The following is a 22,628-nucleotide window of genomic DNA, read 5'->3' on the forward strand; positions in this document are numbered from 1 at the left end:
GCGTCGAGCGGGGCTCCCGGGGGCCTTGGGGCGCCTGGGCTGAGGAGCTGCCGGCCGGGCTGGCCTCGTGTGGCGCTCGGTGCCGCAGTGTCCGGGTGTCGGCGCACAAGGAAAGGTATCGGCAGAACAACGCTGCAAGTGTTTGTGAAAGTCAGTTCCGTCTGCCTGTCCAGTGTCTGGCCGCTGCGGGCTGTTGAGCTGTGCTTGTCACCTGCGTGGTGACAGGGACCCGCTTCCACACAGCCCTGCCTGGACACGCTGCTTGGGTTGTCCCCGTGGGCTGGTGTGGAGGCTGCTTTCTGTGGTTCTGCGGGCACCGTGAGTTAAACACTCCCCTTCTGTAACACGGTGTTTGTCAAGCCGAGGGTCATGCACAGCCTCCGAACGCTTGCAAGGCATGCAAAAAACCAACTTGATTGTTTTTTAAGTATTACAAAAATTGTGTCAATTTAGGCTGTGCTAAATAAATACACCTCTTTTTATTCCTTAAGTGTTTGACCTTGAAATATTCATTTTCACACGCCTGCAGCTCAGGCAGGATGAGTCGTCCATGCAGCAGCCGGAGCGGCCGTGCCGGGGCAGGGAAGGCTGCTCATACTTACAGGTTTTGTGAAGTTCTGCTATCAAGTAATTAAAAGATCCTTCCCTATTGCCTTGCAGTGATCAAGCTGAGACTGTGCCTCTGTTTACAGAGGAAAAAGGGCAAGGACAGAGGGTTGTCAAGGCTGGGGAATTGGTAAAGATGCGATGTTCTTACCATTTGAGTACTTGAGTACAGCGGTATTTATGCAGCAATAGATTCTCCCAGCGAGGAGCACGGTTATTGCCCTTGTCTGGGGCTCCAGATAAACAGGTTTATGGGGTGACGCTGGCCAGCCAAGCCAACGGTAGATGCTGGGTGTAGCATCCTTTGTCATGGTCACATTCCTGCCACCAAGAAAAGCGAAATAACAGGATTCGAGTGTGACCGACCGTGGCAAACCGCAGAGGAAGCACCTGCGGCCGCTGCCCCCGCCAGGGTGGGAGGCAGAGGGAGCGGGTGTCCTGGAGGACGAGGCCGGCGCCCGGCTCGGTGACGGCGCGCGGGTGGGTGAGCTCCGGCAGAGGCTGTGCTGCTCTCAGAGGTCCTTGCTCTCGTCGTCCTCCCGGTACACACCTCTGCTTTTGGCCAGGGTTGTGCTCTCCTGGGTGTCGCTGTGGAGGTGTCTCGCTCTTGGGGAGAAAGGGACGGGGGAGCTGTGAGGGGGAGCCCAGGCCTGGGTCCCTGCGGGAGCCGCCACTCGCCCGCAGGGGCTGCCTGGGGCCCCTGCACCAACAGGGCAATTAATGCAGTTGGTGGCTGTGGCCTCCAGCTCAGAACAGCAGTGCCGGGTGGGTCCTCACAGGTGATGGCTGAGCCAGCCCCCCAGGACCTGCTCTCCTCAGCCACCGGCTCTGAGCTCCTCACCCCACCCAGGCCCCGGCGCTCAGAGCCCAGAGCCTCTGCTGCTGCCTCCCTGGCTACTTACTTCTCTCTGTTGAAGACAATGAAGTCCCTCTGGAGCATCTCTAGGTGCTTTTGAAGATGGCAGGCCTTTCACATGCAAATAGAAAAATAGATGGGGAATGCATTCACAGTTGACAAAGACAGACATTACAAGGACAGTTTCAAAGAGATACAGAGATATCTGCAGGGACAGAGCATCTTCAGCACTGCAGCGGGGACCACTGAGGCTCTCTACAGAACTGCTGTGTTTAGGTGCTGCCTTCCCCCAGCCGGATGTGAAAGAGTCTTGGTCACAAGGGAAAAGCAGCCTGGTCAGGCAGTCTGCTGTGGTCTTGCCGGAGGACAATCAGGTTCCCTGGGAAATGGGAGAATTCCCCGACAGCAGTTTGTACCCGCGTGCCCTCACCTGGGAGGAACTGCCTTTGCTGGCGTCCTTCTCCTTCTTAGCCAAGCGCTTCTTTTTCTTGTGAAGAGGTTTGGATTCTAGGATCATTTCTTCCAGTTCGAAGGCTGGGTCACAGTTCAGTCTGCCTTTCTGGAGGGAGAGAGGGTGGAGAGTCTCTCACTAATCGCACTGCATCTGGGAGCTGGACTGTGTGGAAAGTAAAGCTAATTACAAACGCACCCGTAGCCAGAGCACCTGCTGTACCTCTTACATATTTCATCAGGGCCCTCAGCCGGGGACACTGTCAAGGTGTGGCAGTCGCTCTTCTTGTGCTCACTGCTCCTACCCTGCCCTTGGGCTGTGGGTCCGAGCCCGTGGGACGGTGCCTCTGCTGGAGGAGCACAGCAGCCTGCAGGGCTGGTTTTAAAGCAACGTGTGCACCCACCACAGACAAAACCAGCAACGGAGGGGGAAAATACACACAATTAACCAATAGTCTCAGTGGAGGCCTTTTGTTTGGCTGCAAAACTGTCGGAGCAACACTGCACACAACAGTCCTTGGGTTATTTTCCAAAAGGGTTACGTTACTTCTGTGCTGCTTTAACCCAATTAAAAAAGGATCCGGAACACTAATGTACTGTTATTTGTTATTTTCCTATGAACCGTGGCTTGTTGGGGGAGTCACCACAGGAAGACACAATGATCGTGGCGGGGCAGGCGATGTCCAGGCTGCGGACGAGCCTGCGCCTGCTCGTTGGCGTTTGCGGAGCAGCTCGGAGAGGCGGTTTGGGGCCGGGAACACCGTGGACAAGGCAGGTCTGTTTGGGACACCTGCACTTGTCATCACCTCCCATTACTCGTTATTACACCCACAGGAGAGTGACAACGTTGCCCTTGCCTCTCTTTTCCCTGTCTTACCACATCGATGCTCTTGTGGCAACTTGTAAGATGCTGCCGTGAGCCGGAGCCAGGCCCGAGGGCAGGCTCAGCAGGAGCCCTTAAACTCCAATTGCCTTACCACGGGAACGAATCCTGGCGTGATCCTTTTCTGGAGAACAGCATCCCAGTTCACATCTGACAGGTACGGAAAGTCCTGGACATCCTTCAGCTGACAGAAACGCTTCTCGGGGTTCGGCTCGAGCAACTGCAGCGTTCAACGAGAGGGGCGGGACAGCGAGGCGCTGAGACGCGACGGCGGAGGCCGGGCAGACCCAGCGCCCCGGTGCCGGAGCTGACGCGGTGCGGGCTGCGGGAAGGACCCTCGGAGCGCGCGGTGTCTCAGTCCGCACCCCCGCACCCGCTGCGTCCTCAGCGAAAACTCGCCTGGGACGTTATAAATACAACAATGCAGGTGATGTTTGAGCCAGGGCAGAACCGCGGCTGGCCTCATGCATAGTACATGTGCCTGTTAGACCAGGTGCCAAGGGGCAGCTGGAAATGTAAATAACTGCGACATTGCGCTATTTACTCACAAGGGAGCCTGCATGGCTTGCGGCGTGTTGTGGTCCAGGGAGAATCTCCCAGCATAACCACACAGAGAACGTCTGCAGTAAATACCCCTATATTGCCATTGGAAGTAATGAAATACTAGCTCCATTCAATTTCAAGCAAATGGAGATATTCCTCAATTTTATTCTCAGAAAATATGTCATGATTCTGTCTCGGCAAATAATTGATATCTCATTTTCTTTAAAAAGTTTGAGAGTATTTCATTAGGGAGGACAAAATATTTCTACATACTATTTGGAACAAAAATAGATGAAAGCTACTTTATTGCCTACACTTATTTGAAAATTAGAAAACTATTTACATACTTTCCAAAATTTGCAGCTTGTGCTACTGCGCAGGGTCCGGTATTTCAGCTTTGCTGCCACTGGGTGCAAAACTGTCTGACTCTGTCGAGCAATCGTTTTGTTTAGTGAAGATACGGCTTCAATTCAGCCATGATTTCAGTTTCCAAATCATTCCAGTAATGATTTGGAAACAATTTTGATAACAGCTTAACCTCGTGGTATCAAAGGATTTCAATAGCATCAGTACTTCTTGCAAATCTTTTCATTATTGGGAAAAATGTTTTTTAAAAATAATAAAAAATTATGCATTTTCTTGCCAAACTTCTGGACAGATGTGTTGACACCTGCTCCCAGGTTGCGTCGTGCCAGCGACACGGAGCCGCAGCAGGAGCTCTGGCCGCGGAGGCCGCACGTGTCCCAGAGACGCTCTGGAGGCAGCCGCGCTCGCAGCACAGACGCTCCGAGAGGCAGCACCGCGGCTGGTTATCCCACCGCCTGGCTATCCCATCGCCTGGCTATCCCACCGCCTGGCTATCCCACCGCCTGGCTATCCCATTGCCTGGCTATCCCATCGCCTGGCTATCCCATCGCCTGGCTATCCCACCGCCTGGCTATCCCATCGCCTGGCTATCCCACCGCCTGGCTATCCCATCGCCTGGTTATCCCACCGCCTGGCTATCCCATCGCCTGGTTATCCCACCGCCTGGTTATCCCACCGCCTGGTTATCCCATCGCCTGGTTATCCCACCTCTTGGTTATCCCACTGCTTGGCTGTCCCACCGCTTGGCTGTCCCATCTCCGTGCCTACCACCCCGGGACCCTGACGTTCACCACACGGCGCCATCTGAAGGTCATTGACAGCAGCTCTGGACACCACCTGCAGTGAATCCCGACCGCACCGCACCGAGCCGCAGGCACATCTCACCTTTTTGATCAGCGACACCATGCCGCTGGACCAAGCCGCCGGGTACATCACTGTAGCCGTCTTGAAGACTTGAGCGATTTCATTTGCGGAAGAGTTGGAGCGGATATGATACGGCCTCTGTGAAAAATGCCGCAGGGAAAGCATTTTAATTTGTCTGTTTTTTTTCAGATTGCTTGGGAAATCTTTTTAGAGTACAGAAGCTCCAAAACCATCTCTCTGCACTCCTCAAGCCTCCTGCTGAAAGTCCCTCCCAGCGTGACCACGGCTCAGCTGAAGTGAACAAAGCACTCACGTCAGCATGAACAAGGACGTAGCCAGATGTTCAAACAGCAGCACAGGCAGAGGGCGAACCCTGGGCCCCCGGCCGGCTGTGTCTGCTGGTTACCCCACCGCCCGGCTGCCGGCCTCCCGCTCCCTGCCTGCCCGGGAGCACCATTTACAGCGGCCCAGTGTCTCCGTTTGGAAAGATTTGTGATTCCCAGATTTTTACGGTATTTCTGGGGTCCAGGGCGTTAAAAATACATTTGAAATATAGCATCTGTGAACTGTGAGATCAGATCAGATGCATTGTGCTGAACATGGCCTGACACTAGGTGGACCTCAAGGTCTCCCCTCACTTCCCCATCGGTGCCACCATCGTGTTAACAGCATCTCTACTCCCATCTTTAGAAATGGTGCCATCAAGTCAAAAGCCATTGCAAGGACCAGTCCCGCAATTCATTTAACATTACCAGTGGAAAACTCAAATAGGATATTAATATGTTTACAGGGAGCGCATGGCTTTAGTTACCCAGCAGGTCAGACAACCATGGCCCCTTCATGTATCTTAACTTGATCACTCACAATTTGCAATACTCAAATTAATTTGAAAATCTGTTATTTAAGATTGATTCATGAAAACATTTTTTAGATATTCTGCAAAAACTTATGATAGAGTTTCTTAAAATCTTGTTTTGCATACTCTTGTACTAAAAGGACTTTCCCAGCCTCACAAGGTTTAAACAACCTTAGCTTAGAAGAAGGTAATTTAAATAATTTTGTCCCATTCTTTTTACTCAGCACTTCCAAACCTCTGATCTAACCATCTGTCTGCAAGGTTCCCCCAGCCTTACCTGAGTTACCAACAGAACGCGGATGTGACAGGCAGGGCATGATTAACACATCGTGGTTTGCTTTTGCTCAAACTGCCCAGTCTTATTTTCTTATTACGACAGCAACAAGAACTTGCTATTGGTTTTTTTAAGTCCTTTCTTTCCTTGCAGGAGGGAGCTCCAAGTGAACCCTGTTGCAGCCCGCGCCCGGGGCTGTGGCTCGTTCAAGTTTGGTTTGCCCGGCTCAGCCCGCGCCCGGGGCTGTCACTGGTTCGGGTTTGGTTTGCCCGGGGCTGTCACTGGTTCGGGTTTGGTTTGCCCGGGGCTGTCACTGGTTCGGGTTTGGTTTGCCCGGGGCTGTCACTGGTTCGGGTTTGGTTTGCCCGGGGCTGTCACTCGTTCAGGTGCTGTCACTCGGTGCTGCCGCGGTTCCTCTTGGAGCTCCCACTACCATCACGGGAACCCTGAAGATGTGGTTTCTGTGCCACAACAACCCTTAAAGCCTTGAGTTCAGCTCGGCCATTCCGTCCCCATTACAAAGCATCAACCCTCCCAACCGAGTGTCCAAGGAAAGAGACGGATGGGGGTGCGCACCGTACCCGGGTCCTGAGCAGCTCATAGGCGGTGATCCCCAGCGACCACCAGTCCACGGCGAAGGAGTAGCCCGTGGGTTTTGTGGAGCTGAACATTTCAGGGGCTGCAAAACACAGGAAGAGGAAAGTCGGCCTCGCTGTAACCAGGCGGCAGTGAGGCGCAGCAAGGCTGATCCGCACCGGGGAGCATCCTGGGTGCCAGTCAGCACGGTCCCACCACCGCGCCTCGGGCAGCCTTCGCTTTGTTCTTTGAAGCAGCAGCACGTGGAGGCAGATCGGCCCCTCACCGGAACACCGCTGCGATGGAACGGGCACGTCTGGAACCCCCGCCCTGCCCGCCGACCACACCGGCAGCCAGCACAGCGGAACATCTCCTACCCTGCTAAAAACCAGACAGGCATTTCAGTTCCTCTGGGCCTTATTCTCCCCGCTGGTGAAATGGGACTGTCAGTAATTTCTGCTTCAGTGGACTGCTCCAAAACTTAATTAGTTAACGTGCGTAAATGATGGGACAGCCTTGAGAAACAGGTGTGCTATCACCTTGTAACTGGAACATTTAATGTGCAATAAACACAATGCAATTCATGTGGATTACAGAATGCTTCACAGAATTCCTGTAATTACGAGGAGAATCACCAGACCAAATTAATTCCCTACGTTGTACAAAGCACTAGAACCCCAGCACCTCTCTGTTCCTATTTGCAGTGCTTCCGTGTGGCGGAGCCTCCAACAGCCCGCACGGTGAGCAAAGCAGCTCTGCAGAAACACCGATGTGCAGCGTGAACCCGGACACAGTGCCCACTGCACGCTCGGCAGGTAAAACCTCATCTTAACTGAACGGAGCCCGAGAGCCACGGCTTTTTATGAGGAGGTTACCTGCTAATAGCAAGTGGGTGGAGGCACAGACTGAAATATTCTCTTGGCCAATACATGTCCCTTTCGAGATTAAGGAAAATAATACTGTAGAGTTCTTGTGTGAGCTGGGAAGCAAGGATTGCTCTATAAACCAGACCAGGGAGCAACGCCTTCCGTTTGAGCGTGCGTGCCTTTTGAAAGGATCGCACCGCGACGAGGGTGAGAGCGCATCTCGGCAAACCGAGGTGCCCGGGGTGCTCTGGAGCGGCCCCGCGGTGCGACGGCTGCAGGGAGGCTGCATCAGGTGGGTCTGACAGACAGTGCTGCTGGATACCAAAGCGTATATTTCGTGTGAGAGGGGTTATTTTATCTTAGTATTTTTGTTTCACTTAGGAAAGTTGAATTTGTGGCTACAAAGACTTTGCTATGTAATGTTTGCACAAGAGTTCTTTAAGCATTAGATATTTCTCCGGTTCATTACCCCCACGCTCCAGCCCCAGGTGCTCGCAGCTATGGCCGTGTCATTTTGCTTTAAGCTAACTGTGCTTGCACGAGCAGTAACCAGCAGCCTCTTGCTATCTGAAAAGCCAGCAGCCGCACGGATACGGCTTGTAAGCAAACGGCAAGTTTTCTGCGGTCCCCTATGAGGGGCTGCACGTGCCGCACGGCGTGGCCCCTCGGCACTAACACCCGTGTTTGCAGCACGCTTGCCCTGCCCTGCGTGTGGAACCGGCAGCCCGATGGGCGCTTCCAGCTCGTCGGGGTGTAACCGGCGCGGCTCCCGGCAGCACCTCACCCGGCTGCTCCTCATCTCAGACAAAGTGCTCAAACTCCCGTCAAAAAGGACTTCACGTCTCCCGCCACAGCTCTCAAATCAAACCCGTAAAACAGCAATTCAAGAACACGTAGTTGTCTTCGGTTCTTACCCATATACGGCTTCGTGCCAGCAATTGTGGTGACTTGCACTTCTTTGGTCAGCATCGTGGCAATATTGAAGTCGGTGATGTGCACGTGTCCTGAAAAACAGAGATTAATGCGTAACCTGATTTGCTTTAATTTCTCACTAGAAACAGCTTTGAATCAGAAACTTAAATGAGCTATGGAAAGGAGTTTCCAGGAAAAAAATATTCTGATTGGAGAACTGATAGAAAACATTGCTGCTTACAGAGGTGTCTTGTTAGATCCTCACTTACCCTTTGGGGAACAAAACCATGGAGTTCTCCAAGAAGTCATTTAGCAATGATTGTTTTGAGTCTTCCTAAATTTGGAGGGAAGGAGAACTGAACTTTTCTCCCAGAAGATTGCAGCAGCACGGGTCCTCAATCCAAGCTCAGTCCGGTTCTCCGGATCCAACGGGGCCGTCCTCTCCCGGCCTCCGGCAGCCTCTGCCGAGGCCCTGAACCTGCCCATCCCCGGCAAAGCCGGGCTCCTTATCAAAAGCATCAGATGTTTTGTACGTTGTGTTTTGCAGACTCATCACCGTCCTCTGCAATAACAGAGGGTGGCTGAACTGCTCGTTTCCTCTGACCACAGAGACCAAATCAAAGTGTTTTTTCTGCCGATGGAGATACTGTGACCATACTCCCTTGGTCATTACCTTCAACAGCGAGAACACACACGCTTTGCAGCACCCACCGGGTGCTCTCTGCTCTCTGCTCACACACTTTGCAGCGCCCGCCGGGTGCTCTCTGCTCTCTGCTCTCTGCACACACGCTTTGCAGCGCCCGCTGGGTGCTCTCTGCTCTCTGCCCTCTGCACACACGCTTTGCAGCGCCCGCCGGGTGCTCTCTGCTCTCTGCTCACACGCTTTGCAGCGCCCGCCGGGTGCTCTCTGCTCTCTGCTCTCTGCTCACACGCTTTGCAGCGCCCGCCGGGTGCTCTCTGCTCTCTGCTCTCTGCACACACGCTTTGCAGCGCCCGCCGGGTGCTCTCTGCTCTCTGCTCTCTGCTCACATGCTTTGCAGCGCCCGCCGGGTGCTCTCTGCTCTCTGCTCACACGCTTTGCAGCGCCCGCCGGGTGCTCTCTGCTCTCTGCTCACACACTTTGCAGCGCCCGCCGGGTGCTCTCTGCTCTCTGCTCTCTGCTCACACGCTTTGCAGCACCCGCCGGGTGCTCTCTGCCCTCTGCTCTCTGCTCACACACTTTGCAGCACCCACCGGGTGCTCTCTGCTCTCTGCACACACACTTTGCAGCGCCCGCCGGGTGCTCTCTGCTCTCTGCTCACACGCTTTGCAGCGCCCGCCGGGTGCTCTCTGCTCTCTGCACACACGCTTTGCAGCGCCCGCCGGGTGCTCTCTGCTCTCTGCCCACCGCACAGCAGCACCAAGTAACCGGGGAGGACTCAAGAGAAAAGAGTGACACACAACTGTCTTGTCCTCTACGTCCTTGCACTGCTTTTCCTTTCATCTCTAGCTCTCATTCTACTTCCTAGGAGCTGTTTTCATAAATGTGAATCATAAAGACTTAAGAAGAATTTGATATTCCAAGCACAAATGTGCCTTTCTTTGTATGCATCTTTTAAATGATTCACTTCAAATAAATCACAAGTTTTATAAACTAGCCCACTTGGGAAATGACCAAATGAAGTCCCTGAGGCTGAGGAAGGCGGCTCCGGGTGGCACAACAGGCTGAAGAGCGACGGCAGCGTCACAGACCGGGGGACGGGGCGGCGGGCGCTGGTGGCCGGGGGCGGCGCCGGGTGTTGCTGCGGAGCGCCAGGGTCACCCTGCAGGGCTGCTGTTCTCCGGCTGCTCAGCATGTCGCCCGCAGCCCCTCCAGGGTCACCCTGCAGGGCTGCTGTTCTCTGGCTGCCAGCATGTCGCCCGCAGTCCCTCAGCCAGCGCTGCCCGCAGCCAGCGCCGCCCGCAGCCCCTCAGCCAGCGCCGCCCGCAGCCCCTCAGCCAGCGCCGCCGGGCACAGCGTCCTGCCCACAGCCCGCCCTGGCTGCCCGGACCGCTGCTTTCACATCCACCCTCTGCTCTGCATTATGGCAAAGAACGTTCTTATTACATTTAGCATCTGCTACCACATAATTCCTTCACCTTTCTAGAGCATCTTTTATGCAAAAAATATGAGGCTTCAGCAGATTCAACTAAGATAACGCTTTGAAGACTATGAAAGCAGAGACATCAGGAGCTGGGGGGCGCGGCGGCTCTTGGACAGACCATGCTGTGCCTCTCTTACCTGAGATTAGAGAGACGAAGGGCACGTGTGCAGTGCCTGCATTGGCATGAACTCACCCATCTAGTGTGGCCCTGGAGAGCCTTTCGGCAGCAGTACAAGAAATAATACCGAGCAAAGCCATTTCAGCCTCTTGCAAAAACCTCTCAGCTCTAACAGAGATGAAACAGGGCTTTCCTTCAATTTTATTAGACAAATGACCTGGCCAAAACCTCCTGATTAATTAGCCACAATTCCTGGAAGCTGCCATCTGTTATACTATTTTATTCCCAGGTGAGCTGTGCTGTCATCGAGCCAAATCAACAGACTTAACGTTAAAGGAGGAAACCACTTTGTGCTCGGAATGACTGTTGAAGGTGGTCACCTGCTAAGGGTTGCTTCATTGTGGGACCTGATCCAAGTCTCTGGTCTTGAACAACTGCTTTATTTATTGCACAGAAAGACATTTGCCTGATATTCCACTTTACTTATGGCTCTCTAATTTCTTAGCTGAAATGGATATGGTAATACAGAAAGTCACTGCCCAGGGTGACAGAGGCAAACACATGAGGCGTGTGTCGCGTTGGTGACAGTCACAGCAGGACAACTCATTTCAAGGTGTGTCCAACACCTGCAGGAGGCTCCTGCACGAAGGTCGGATGATGCGCACAAGGGTTCCTGCAGCCCCGGTGATGGACACCAGCAGAAAGGTGCTGCAGTTCATGACAGACACAGGCGCCTCTCGGTGTGCAAATCTGAGAGGGTGACAAGCTGCGGGTGGAAAGGTCTCACAGCTGGGAAGGACAATGGGCAAAGAGAGAGCTGGGTGGCAAGAAAAGTCTAAAAAACTGAAGGACTGAAGTCTGATTGCTGAAGGTCTTTGAGTGCTTCACACTCTCAGGGGACTGGTCTCCATCAAGAACATTATAAAAAATTGATGTTAGCAAATAGCATCTATCTTGTGATTGCAGTTGTGAAAGCCTGGTGGAGGGAGAGAAGAGGGAATGGGGAGCTCAGCTCCATTCCAGGGGGAAAGAGAGACTGAAAAACAAGCACAATCTCCTAAGCTAAATATAGATAATCATGCTACAATAACAGCCGCTCTGGGGAAGGACTGAACGGTGTGTGCACAAAGCTTTCTGTATGCACGAGAGGACACACCTTTGCTGCCATGGATGAAGGGAAGATGTACAAGCAGTCAGAGTCAGAAGGACACTGAAGTCAAGGGTACATCCACAGAAAATAACTGAAACCCCTGGAACAGGCAGTTAAAACATCACAGCGAGCAGATAATAGTCTCAAAAATGAACCCAAATTGCAGTGTCATTATAGAAGTTCCTGCTGAGCTGAACGCGACTGCAGAGATGAGCAGATCTTTTTTCCCCTGTTTCTCCCCTCTTTGGGGGACGCTGACCTACATTTCCACGGCTCTAGTGCTCCCAGCTCCCTCTCGGGTGGCTGCGTCAGCCGTCCTGCGGGGCTCAGGGCCAGCGGAGGATGGCGACAGGTCACCAAGGGGCTGCTGGTGAGGATGGACGGCAGCAGCCCCGCACGGCCTGAGGCTGTGGCGGTGCCGGGGCCGTGCCGGGGCCGTGGCGGTGCCGGGGCCGGGGCCGGACCAGCAGGTCCCAGGGCATCGGTGGGCACTGGCGGGACCGGGAGGGAGGACGGGTCTGTGCGTCGGTCTGCGCACGAGGCAGCAGCGCCGAGCGGGGCCGGACAGAGGCTGCTGCAGCTCTGCTGACAGCTCCTAAATAAATAATTAGCAGCACTTTGAAATTAGAGGTCATATGCAAAACAGGTGGAGTCTGGGCTCGGGTGCTGCCAGGCAACTCTGGTCACGCTGCGATTCCTTGTGAGCTTCAGTATCTCTGTAACACCCCTGAAGGGATGATGAATTCAGATGTGCCGTGTCCCTGCACTGACTTTTTCACTCTGAGCGCCTTGCTGTAGTTGCTAATTAAGATTTCTCAAAACAAACCATTTACACAGATTTTCAAAAAATATGAAATGACAAAGTGCTTTCCTAATGAGTTAAAAGCTAATAGATATCAGACAAGTCTTCACTGTGAGAGCATTTACCAGGACAAAAATAATGTGCCTAGAGAATAATGCAAGAATACAGCTAGAGCTTTGCCTCAGGAAAAGACTGAAGAAAAAGTGACAGCAACACCTATAATATAACCAGCCCAGGTCTTAAAACAAGGTCTGCTGGGCACCTGATCACAAGCAGCACAACGTGTGACCCCTGCTAACACCTGCTGGAGACGCGTTATGTCAGCCAGAGGAGGCGCCGGCTGAACCCCCAGCTCAGGAGCACTTATGTTTATGCTTATGCACGACCACAAAGCGACTGGCACTTACCATGCTCGTCCAGTAAAATGTTGTCGGGCTTGATGTCTCTAGGAGAAAAAAAGCAGAGAAGGGGAGACACCATTAGCCTGGAAGAGTGACAAGAAACAGGGCTGCGGTCACTTCGGGGAAGGCAGGTTCTGGGGGAACACACTTGCAGGGACACGGTGCCCTAAAGGTGCCGTTGCTGGGGCTCTGCGACTCTGATGGTCCTGCAGACTTTGACTTGGGCAGAGGAGAATAATTGCAAGGCAAGAGCAGAGCCAGTGGTGCAGGGCCGCGGCTGCGAGGGACGCTGCGGTTTGTCCAGCAGCACCAGGCAGTCCACTTGCAACGCCAGAGCTGCTTCTATTGTTTCCTTCTTTTTACTTCTTAGTCTGTTTCAATACTATATCGAGAGCCCATTTCCTCAGTAAAAATAAAAGTAGATTAACATCTTTGTTCTAGAAACAAAAAGGTTCCTCACAAGTTTTACTCCTGAACAGAAACAAAAGAACAGAATAATAATGCCTATAGCAGTGCTGCAGGGAAATGCTTCTGTTGAAGGGAAACAAGGTACACCTGATACGCCACCTGTGTCCGCCTGAGTGACTTTACAAGCCATTACCTGGCTTTAATGAGCTAATTACACCAGTCCCGTTCACCCGCTCCCACGCTGAGCCAGGCCCGGCAGCCGGTGCACCGACCGCGCCGTCCGGCGCGACCCGCCCCACGGGGCTCCGGGGGCAAACGAGCTCCTTCAGCGCTTTATCTTCGGAAACGCCGTCACTAAGATCAGGTTTGAACTCACCCAGCCACCTGGAACCAAGAAAAGGCTATATACCTGGTTATCGTGTAGCAGCTTACAGTTCTATGGCATCTTCTCACCCAGACCAGCGGGTTACAAATACCAGTCACTGTCCTCGTGCCATCCCCGTCACACAGGGACAGGCACCTTGATTATTTGTATATTTATTTTTTAAATAAACTAGCTAGATAATTTCCTAGCATGAAAAAATTAACAAATATTCCTCACTCTTCTATATGTTGGTGGAAATAATTCCAGCCATGGGTCTGTGTTTGCTGCCTCTGCACAGGTTTGTTCAGACAAAACAAGCAATCGCTTGCCTGGCTCCTGATGTTCCCAGCTCCAGATGTCGCAGTGTCATTGACTCAGCTGAGTCACTTTACCAATCTAATACCGTCCCACTTGGTTACAGTGTCAATTAAACAACTTACATTACAGTGTTAATTAAATAACTTGCAAATTTTACAGACTGCCATGCATGTTTTGTTGTACTTGATTCACTTTAAACACGTATAGCTGAGTCCCACCCCGTTTGTTCAGGCCAGGCCAACAGTGTCAGGATGGAGCCCTCGCTGCCCAGGGCAGACGCAGCCCAGGCTGCTGGTTTAATTCATGTTTAATCCATGCTCATCCATTATTTGGTGCTGGTGAGCCGGTGCCGGGCGCAGACGGCCGGCGCAGCGTCCCGTCCCGCACGCTGGGCTCGCGTCCCAGCCCGCGGCAGAGCCCGCGCGGGCCGGCAGACCGACCGCCACGGCCAGGCAGCCGATAGAAACCCACGCAGGGACCGCACAGACCAAGCAGCACGAGAGACGAGACTCCTGAGAGAGCAGGAGCCGTCCCCTGGGCTCCAGCGCAGCGGAGCAAGACCTCCCTGGTGCCCTGGGGCCCTCCCGACGCTCCGGCACCCCAGCCTTCCCGATGCTCCGGCACCCCAGCCTTCCTGCTCCCACAGCCCAGAACGGCACCAAACCCTACGGACACGAACAGCCCTGATCGTCAGCAGCCCTTGGATAGCATGTTCCTTCCCTTACCAACAACCGCAATCGTTTCCATGTAAAGTTTTGTACCACACTTTGTTTTTACACCTCAAAAGAATGCTCTTCTAGAGTGATATTGATGAGATAAGCTTTTCCCCACCTTTATCAGCCCTCTGCTAGCCCCCCCGTCCACACCCTTGTTAGCAGCTGCTAAGTCAAACCCTTGGGCCCCTGAGGCTGCACTGTCGGGACCAGCAGGGAACAGCCGCATGTCTGTCTGTGCACGTCTGTCTGTCCGGAGCCAAACGCTGCCTCTCCAACCAGGGAAAAGCTCCGCCTCCTCTGTTATTTTGAATGTCTTCAAATGCGTGGGAAGAGCAAATATTTTTTCACTGGCCATGAAAAATCTTGGTGGCAAAAAAGAAACTCTCACCACTTCTAGGGAGCGATTTAAGCTGATACAAAGGAAAAAGCTGCATTTGGTCCCGTTCCCTGACTTTCGGTGCGTACAAGGGAGACGCCTTCGAGTGTGACAGCAGAGAAATTCTGAATGCTGACGTCGGCCCTCCCTGGAGGAGGATGGATATTAACGAGCTACAGTCAATTAAACCTACTAGAGACAGCCTCTTGCAGGATCAGCAAACAAGTCAACTATGCTATATGATAGCTGTCCCAGAGGGAGGAACAACATGCTCCCTGTTGTATACGAAGTGCTTTTCCCTAGGAAGCCTGGTGTTTTACATAAAAGCAAATGCACGTGGGGGAATATTTTGTTCAGCTCTTAAGCTTCTATTTGTCCTTTCCCAACAAAGAGGAACGAGTCGCCCGCCGGAGCCCCCGAGCACCGGTGGCGAGGCGCCCGCTGACCTGTGGATGATGTGCCTGCTCTGGAGGTAGTCGAGCGCCAGCACCAGCTCGCAGATGAAGAGCTTCACGGTGCCCTCTTGGAACCGCACGTTCTGTTGGAGGTGGTAGCGCAGGTCCCCTCCGAGCAGCAGGTCTACAACCATGAACATATCTTCCGCATCCTGGAACGAGTACCTGAATGGTTCAAGGGTGAGGATATTAAAAAAAGACAAGTTAAAAGGGACGTATGCTACATCTGGGAATGCTCGTAATTTCTTTGAACTTTTTCACTTGGTAAATAATAATTTCAAGACCTTTCCATGCTCCATTTCCTGCTGTGAATTAACTCCTACCACCTATATTCTCAAAATAATTGAGATGACAATAATTTAGCTTCAGATCCATAACCAAGTCGGAGCAGCTTGTATGAACAATTAGCCACAGGCCCCTAGAAGAACAGGAACATAATGTTTTTATGCTGAACTTGTTACTGCTGGCCACTAGAAAACCAAAGGCACATCCAAACCCAGCACCCGCACACAGGCTGCTGCTCGTTCCCCTCCGGAGCCGCGAGGGAGCCGGGCGGCTCGGGCGGACGGCTCCCACAGCTCATCGGAGGCTGCGGGCGGCGGCGACCGAGGGCACAGACCGCGTGTTTGACCCTGGGGAGGACCCCAGACTCACGCCTGAGAGTCCAGCTCACAGCACTCACGGTACCAGAGATTTCAGAAAGGAACACAAAGTTACTCAAAGGTGTGTGACCTTTAGCCTCATTTTTTGTGTTTAGCATCGATACGTTCCACCTCATTCCAAAAATAAATCCAGTATCTAATAAATGTAATTACCCACCCCGCCAGAAGAATCCTATAACTACAGGATATTGGCTGCTGGATCATGTAGTGTCTGAGACCACATACCTTGAAATGTTGCTGGCGTCCTAATGAAATTCACCTGTCAGGCTCTAACAGTAAAAGAGGCTTATTTAAAATCCCTTTCTACCGGCACACTGCAGGAAAACGCCGAATCAAGTGAAGGGCAAGAATTAGTGCACCTTTTATCACTCCGCTGGTCAATCCCACTGCTAGCGGTTGAAAAAGAATTATAACAGAGCACATGGGCTGCATTTCTCAGGTACTGTTAAAGGAAAGAGACTCTTTTATGTACACATTTCCCCTACAGATATATGGGTTTCTGCAATAAAATTTGAGTGGTATTACTTTTCTGTCAGTAAATTCAATTATAAGTTGCTTTTATCTTTGCCGACTAGCATCAATTCAGTGAAATATCAATAAGGTATTAAGGCAGGCTGTTTAAAGTACAAAATAAACCACAACATCAGAACTGGGGGTGATGAGAAGCAGGCAGTGCCCAGGGAAACCTGCGAACCGAGCGCTGCTGGGCGACCGGACCCGCTGCGCGAGGGACGCGATGAACGGAGCGCGTTACGGTCCCAGCGACACCGCCGGGGGGAAACCGCGGGGAGCACGCAAACCAGCCCTCACACTTGTCCGGGGCAAAGGGGTTAACGTTTGATTAATGGGGATTCCCGAAGGCAGAGCCTGCGTCCCACACGGCCCGCGGGCCCGGCCGCGGCGCGCACGATCCGCAGAGCAGCCGCGCGCCCGCGGCAGCGCCGGGACGGCCCCGGCTGGGCAGCGGCACCGCGGGCGCCCGCACCTCCTGCCGCGGCGGCCGCTGCCCGGGACCGGCTCGCGGCACCACGGCAGGCAGGTCTCTGACCGACCACGCTGACCGAGCCGGTCCACGCGGGGCAATATCTTACCATAAATTAACTAAGAAGGGGTGTTCCAGGCCCTGCATAATCTGCAGCTCCTTGAAAACGTTTCTTACTTCATTACGCTCCACACACTTCTGTTTATTCATGTATTTCATGGCATACATCTTCTTGGTATCGTTCTTTTGCACAACGCAGACCTAAGTGAGCAATCGAGGGATAAATCAGAGATTTGTCAGCAAACTCGGGCTCGTGCAGCCTGGTCACGCGAACGTTCTCCGGTGGCTGCGGAGCCCGCGCTGCCGCGTCCCGGCTGCACGCGCCGCCCCCGCCCTGGGCATCGCCGGTGAACCCTCACCGGCCTTCGGCCACGGGGGAAAGGTGAGGGGAAGGGATTTATCACAGACAGGAGATGGGGAACGAGTCAACGCTTTCGTTAATAGCACTTTGTTTAATAGCACTCGCTGCTCTCGGCTGTGTCCGTCCCTCACACATCAGTTGCTGGCTGGAAGAGCCTTTTCCACCACAGAACTACAGGTCAGAAACGGGGGAGCAGCACCTGATCGCCCCCTTCTTGGTAAGTTCCATTCGGCTCACAAAGCACCGTGGGCATTGCTGGAGGAGTACTGGGGCTCGAATTTCAACCTTTCTTATATTCCACCCAATCTAGAAAGAAATGCTGCTTCGGTGAAAGACTCAGAGTTCCTGAGCCTGCACGAGGGGACAAATGACCCTCCAGAATTCTGTCAGTGTACACAGGCATGGTATTCCATAACGACAGAAAAATGAAGCCAGCCTATAACAAACACTGTGTTGCACAGAGAAATATCCCCTTAAAAAACTGCCAGGCCTTTCATGGTGATTGTAGCTCCTTATTAAAACTGCATCATGATGTTCAGTTCAGTGGGGAATCTTAGAAAATGCTTATCCAGAAACATAATGCAATTCAGCTCATTTGATTTATCAGTATTTCATTTTAATCTCCTGTAATATAATTTGCAGCTACAGAATGGTTGAGGAATCGGGCTCTGGTTCTTGGTCCCCGGGAGCTGAAGCTCAGGTCAAACCCACTGACAATGGACGGTTCCTTTCTTTACTCTCACGTGAGCCTCTAATTAACTCATTTCTCAGGACGGGTTCAATTCTTTACTCCCACATGAGCCTCTAATCCGCCCATTTCTCAGTCCCACTTTCAGCTGCCCAAACGGTGATTAGTTCACAAGATACTTACTTTTCCGAAGCTTCCCTTCCCAATAGCTCGCAAAATTTCAAAATGGTCAAAGGTGACTGCAAGAAAGAGCAAACATGCAAATATTAAATGGCTGAGCAACCATTTGATGATATTACATTATCTCTACTTTTCCTCCATATGAGAAGAGCTGATAAAAACAAGGGATACCCCAGCAACTTTCTGTTGCTTTTGGAAATTTTCGTGCTGTTTAGAACCTGGTGTTTAACAGGCTCTTTTTCTTTGAGACCAGCTGCAAAGGCAAGTTCCCTGGGTCAGCCGTTTTCCACAGCAGATCAGGCAGGGAACCACTGAGGAAACGTTACACTCTGCCCTGCCCGTTAAACGTGGAAGTCTCATTGTATTCCTGCTGAAACCAAACACAAAGACATTTATACCACGTGAAGACGCCAACGGGCAGCTGGGTCACCGCACGCTCGTGGTGCTGTGCACAGCCGCTGGGTAACCGAGCCCGGCGCGCAGCAGCGCTGAGCACCAGCTCCTGGAGCAGTGGTGCGCTGGGTAACCGAGCCCGGCGCGCAGCAGCGCTCAGCACCAGCTCCCGGAGCAGTGGTGCGCTGGGTAACCGAGCCCGGCGCGCAGCAGCGCTCAGCACCAGCTCCCGGAGCAGTGGTGCTGCGCACAGCCGCTGGGTAACCGAGCCCGGCGCGCAGCAGCGCTGAGCACCAGCTCCCGGAGCAGCGGGAAGCGAGCGCAGCTCCACAGACCGTGCACGAGATGGGGCCGGGAACACCTCCCTGCACCTCCTGGGAAGGGGCTGGGAGGCGACACCTGCACAGCAGAGGAGGTTGTTCTGTAAGTGCTGATCTGAAGGAGTCCACATATCGAGTGTTTCTGCTCAGCCAGTATGAAGCTGCCTGTGTTTCATCTCAGGCAATAAACAGATCCAGAGGAACAGCAAATCAAATCACCGCTCAGCAAACTCAGGTTAACTGTCCTGGGCTCGAGCCCTGCTGCCGGCTGCTGGATGAGGCGCCAGGGCAGTGATCACCGAGCCAAACGCTCCGAACCTGCCAGCGCTCGCCTGAGCCGCCGCAGGAGCCGCGCGGTGCCAGTGGCGTGGCGGCCTCGGCCCGGGCGGCTCCGCACCCGCCCAACACGCCGCACCGGGACGAACGCGCGCTCAAGCGTCAGAAAAAGGCCTCTGATGGGTTTATAGTAACTCACCAGCTTTAACTGGTGTGACCCCTTCGCTGAGAGATACCACTGATGCGATGGGCTTGGATTGCAGAGTTAATTTGCCTCGTGCCCCTCAGGCCCCCAAAGGTTTTTATTAGGAGAGATGGCCGGTGAGGAAGCTGCTGTTAATCGCTCTGCCAGGGGACAGACAAATCCTCCTCGTTACAGACTGGCACGTGATACCAGTCAAGCCTTTTCTCCTTGGGCCATCTCCTGTCTCTAAGCTGAGACAAGGACAACAGGACACACACCTACCAGGTCCTTGCCAGCACACAACTACAGGGAAGCATACTCATACTTTGCTAGTGGACTTTTTCTTTAAAAATAATACACGTATTTTCCAAAGAAATCAACCAAGCAGAGTTTCCTTCAACACAAACACGACGCAGGAAGGTCAAACTGCCCCAGCCAGACGGGCCCCTGAACCCGCCCGGAGCGGCTCCAGAGCACGGGCTGCGACAGCCGCCGCGCGCCCGGCAGGAGCAGACACCGCCGGGTCCCCGCGCTCTACTAGAGCACGCGGAGTTGGAAACAGCTGTCCTGTCATTGCCGTCATCTTGTCAGGTAGGATGCCACAATCTAACCAAGGCAAAGTTTACGGTTTCCAGTTATAACACCTGGAAAAAATGGCTTTTAGGTAGAGAAGCCCTTTTTCAAACCTGGAATAACACAGAGGTCCAGCCTGAACGTGTAAACACTCTCTACCTCCTTGTCTTTTAATATTAATGTTTTCACTAACATTTTAAACGTGAGTCTATAACTGAGCTGGTCGTAAGAAAGCTAAATTGCACACATTTTATTTAAGGCTCTCAAACTGGGTACGATCATGTTTCAACCTCTCTCTGTTTCAGCTTTCCTACCACCCCGATTTTCAGTCTCACTTCCCAAGGGTACTGGAGTTTGTGGTGTCCAAATCAGGGACCGAACACGTGCTCTCCATCCCGACTCCACACCCGCAGCTTCGACAAGCCCCGTTGCACCGCATGATGGCACCTCAAACAGTGAAAAAGCCAAAGCATTTGCCCTTCAGAGACAAAACTCGTGTGATATGCCAACGCAGACGAATTATCTTCCTTGGCATCTCCTAAACATAATACAACAGCTATAAAGAACCAACTGAAGCATAACCATGAAATACCATTTTGAAAGCAGGGTTGCACTTCTAGACCCAGGTTCAAGGAACAATATTTAGATAAAAAATACAGAACACAATTAGCCATGAAAAACGTTCTCAGCAGAGACAAGTTAACGCTGCCAAAGCCCCCGGGCTCCACCGAACAGGCGAGGTCGACGCCTCGGGGCCAGGGCCTCCCGTCCGCGTCCCCCGGCTCCGCACGGCTCCGCACGGCTCCGCACGGCTCGCACCACGCGCTCGCACCACGCGCTCGCACCACGCGCTCGCTCTGCTGACACTCGTCTTCCCTTCGCCACTGAAATCTCCTGCATTTTTATGATATTTCCTCTCGCCTTTGCTCCTCCGCTCTGCAGCCTCAGGAAACCAGTGCTACCACAGGATGGGAGTGACGGCGCAAGTCCCTCCATACCGAGGACGTTTCAGTTTTAATCGAAATTAGAATAAGGACAGGACTGTGACATCTAAGTTGATACAGTGTCTGGTCACAAATTTGGCAAGATAATGGAAAAGTTAATAGGGGGCATTTGCATTTCAGGTGAATTTCTCTGCCCCCAGTATATTAAAATATGACTAATTTGAGGAAAAAAATGTGCTACCACTTTTTAATGTTGGGCATGGCCATGAAAGCACAACTGCACCAGTGTGGACACTGTGTCTGGGCGACCCCCGAGCCTACAGAAACCCAGCAGGCCAGCAGTGAACCGCTCGAGGGCTCTGTCCTCAAGGAGCCGAGTGAGACAGGCTGGGATTCGGCCGGCATCCCCCCTTCTCCCCTTACACCCCAGTCATCAGGATTACATCCTCCCCGACTGGAGCTCCTACCTTTGGGACAGCAGTTTACGAATCATCTAGATTCTTATACATTTTATTTTTGTTTCCATGCATTTGTTTATATCTACATATGTGTTTTATTACTGTACGCAGGTGAAAGCCCATACTGGCAGTTAACAAGCTGACTCATGCAACAGGAAATATATTTATGGAATAATCTTTTAATGACTGTCTCTATAATCTTGGCAGCACAGTGACACCGGCCCCCAGCGCCGCCCTCAGCACCGCGTTCTCCTTTCCAGCCAACCAAGCCCGAGCGCTGGTCCCCAGCGCCAGCTGGGCCGTCACCAGGAGCCTCCGGCTCTGCGGCTGCCGCGCGGGTCTCCCACGCAGGGGCGGGAACACGCATCGCTCCCACCACGCTCCACACCAGCCCCCCGTGCCGTGATCTCCAGAACAAACCTCTCCTGCCTCCAGAACAGCGACCTTTCTTCTCTGCCTTCGAACCCCTGGCAGCGCCCCAGGTACACCCCAAAGCCAGCCCTGCCAGCGGTGACCGTCCCGGCGCCCGGCGCAGCGCGGGGGCAGCGAGCCCTCCTGGCAGCCGAGCGCGGCTCCGCGGGACCCCCCGGCGCGGCTGCTGCCGACCAGGACGCGGCTCTGCCCACCGAGACCTGGGGGCGTCTGCAGCCCCAGCACGGGAGCTGTGGTGACCCCGAGTCAGTCTGTGCACGTGGACTTTGCGGTCCCAGGCAATATAGGGAGAGCTCTTACCGTCTTCGTCTCCATCGAGGGGTGGTGGCTGGCTGGAGGTGTTTGCTCCCATGGCGTGTTCAGCCCGGCTCAGCTCTCCCTGCCTCTCTGCGGTAAGCCGGTGCCTCCAGCGCTGTCACCCGCGGTCACTCCCAGCAGAGCCAGGCAACGTTCTGCTGCTGCATCCTGGAGGGGCAGGAGGCAAAAATTCATCGTCATTCAGCATTAAGAAGCATTTTGCAGCTTGCAAATTTCTCACTGGAGGTTCACTGCTCTGGAGACAAAACTGAGTGTCAGGGAAAAAGTGCATTATAATGGACTTTAGCAGAGAAAGCCAGTAACATCATAACCTTGTACCTGCTGCCCACTGAGGGACGCGCAGAAATAGACCAACAGACCAAAAGATCCGAGGATCTGGCTCATGTTTGCTGTATCATCCAACACACTACATTTTGTAGCTTCCATGATCTTATGACCGATTTAGAGATGATAAAGTATAGCTAATTCTAGTGAGGTCAATATCCAAAATAAAAGGACACAGTGACTTGGCCAG

At 53.1% G+C, this 22,628-nt stretch overlaps 1 protein-coding gene across 1 annotated transcript; it reads right to left on the reverse strand.

The window, feature by feature from the left end:
- Positions 1 to 1,063: 1,063 nt before the first annotated feature.
- STK32A (serine/threonine kinase 32A) lies at positions 1,064 to 22,153 on the reverse strand. The gene is made up of 12 exons (XM_082063251.1): positions 22,097 to 22,153; positions 18,220 to 18,275; positions 17,037 to 17,188; positions 15,275 to 15,448; positions 12,653 to 12,690; positions 8,055 to 8,144; positions 6,280 to 6,377; positions 4,590 to 4,706; positions 2,890 to 3,015; positions 1,893 to 2,021; positions 1,509 to 1,573; positions 1,064 to 1,212 (listed from the first exon to the last, which is right to left on the reverse strand). Exons 1-12 carry the CDS (start codon positions 22,146 to 22,148, stop codon positions 1,119 to 1,121), a joined length of 1,191 nt encoding a protein of 396 aa, XP_081919377.1. The 5' UTR covers positions 22,149 to 22,153; the 3' UTR covers positions 1,064 to 1,118.
- Positions 22,154 to 22,628: the final 475 nt, after the last annotated feature.

Source organism: Streptopelia decaocto (genome assembly GCF_964273445.1).
Source record: "Streptopelia decaocto genome assembly, chromosome: 12".
In the NCBI taxonomy this organism is placed as follows: domain Eukaryota; kingdom Metazoa; phylum Chordata; class Aves; order Columbiformes; family Columbidae; genus Streptopelia; species Streptopelia decaocto.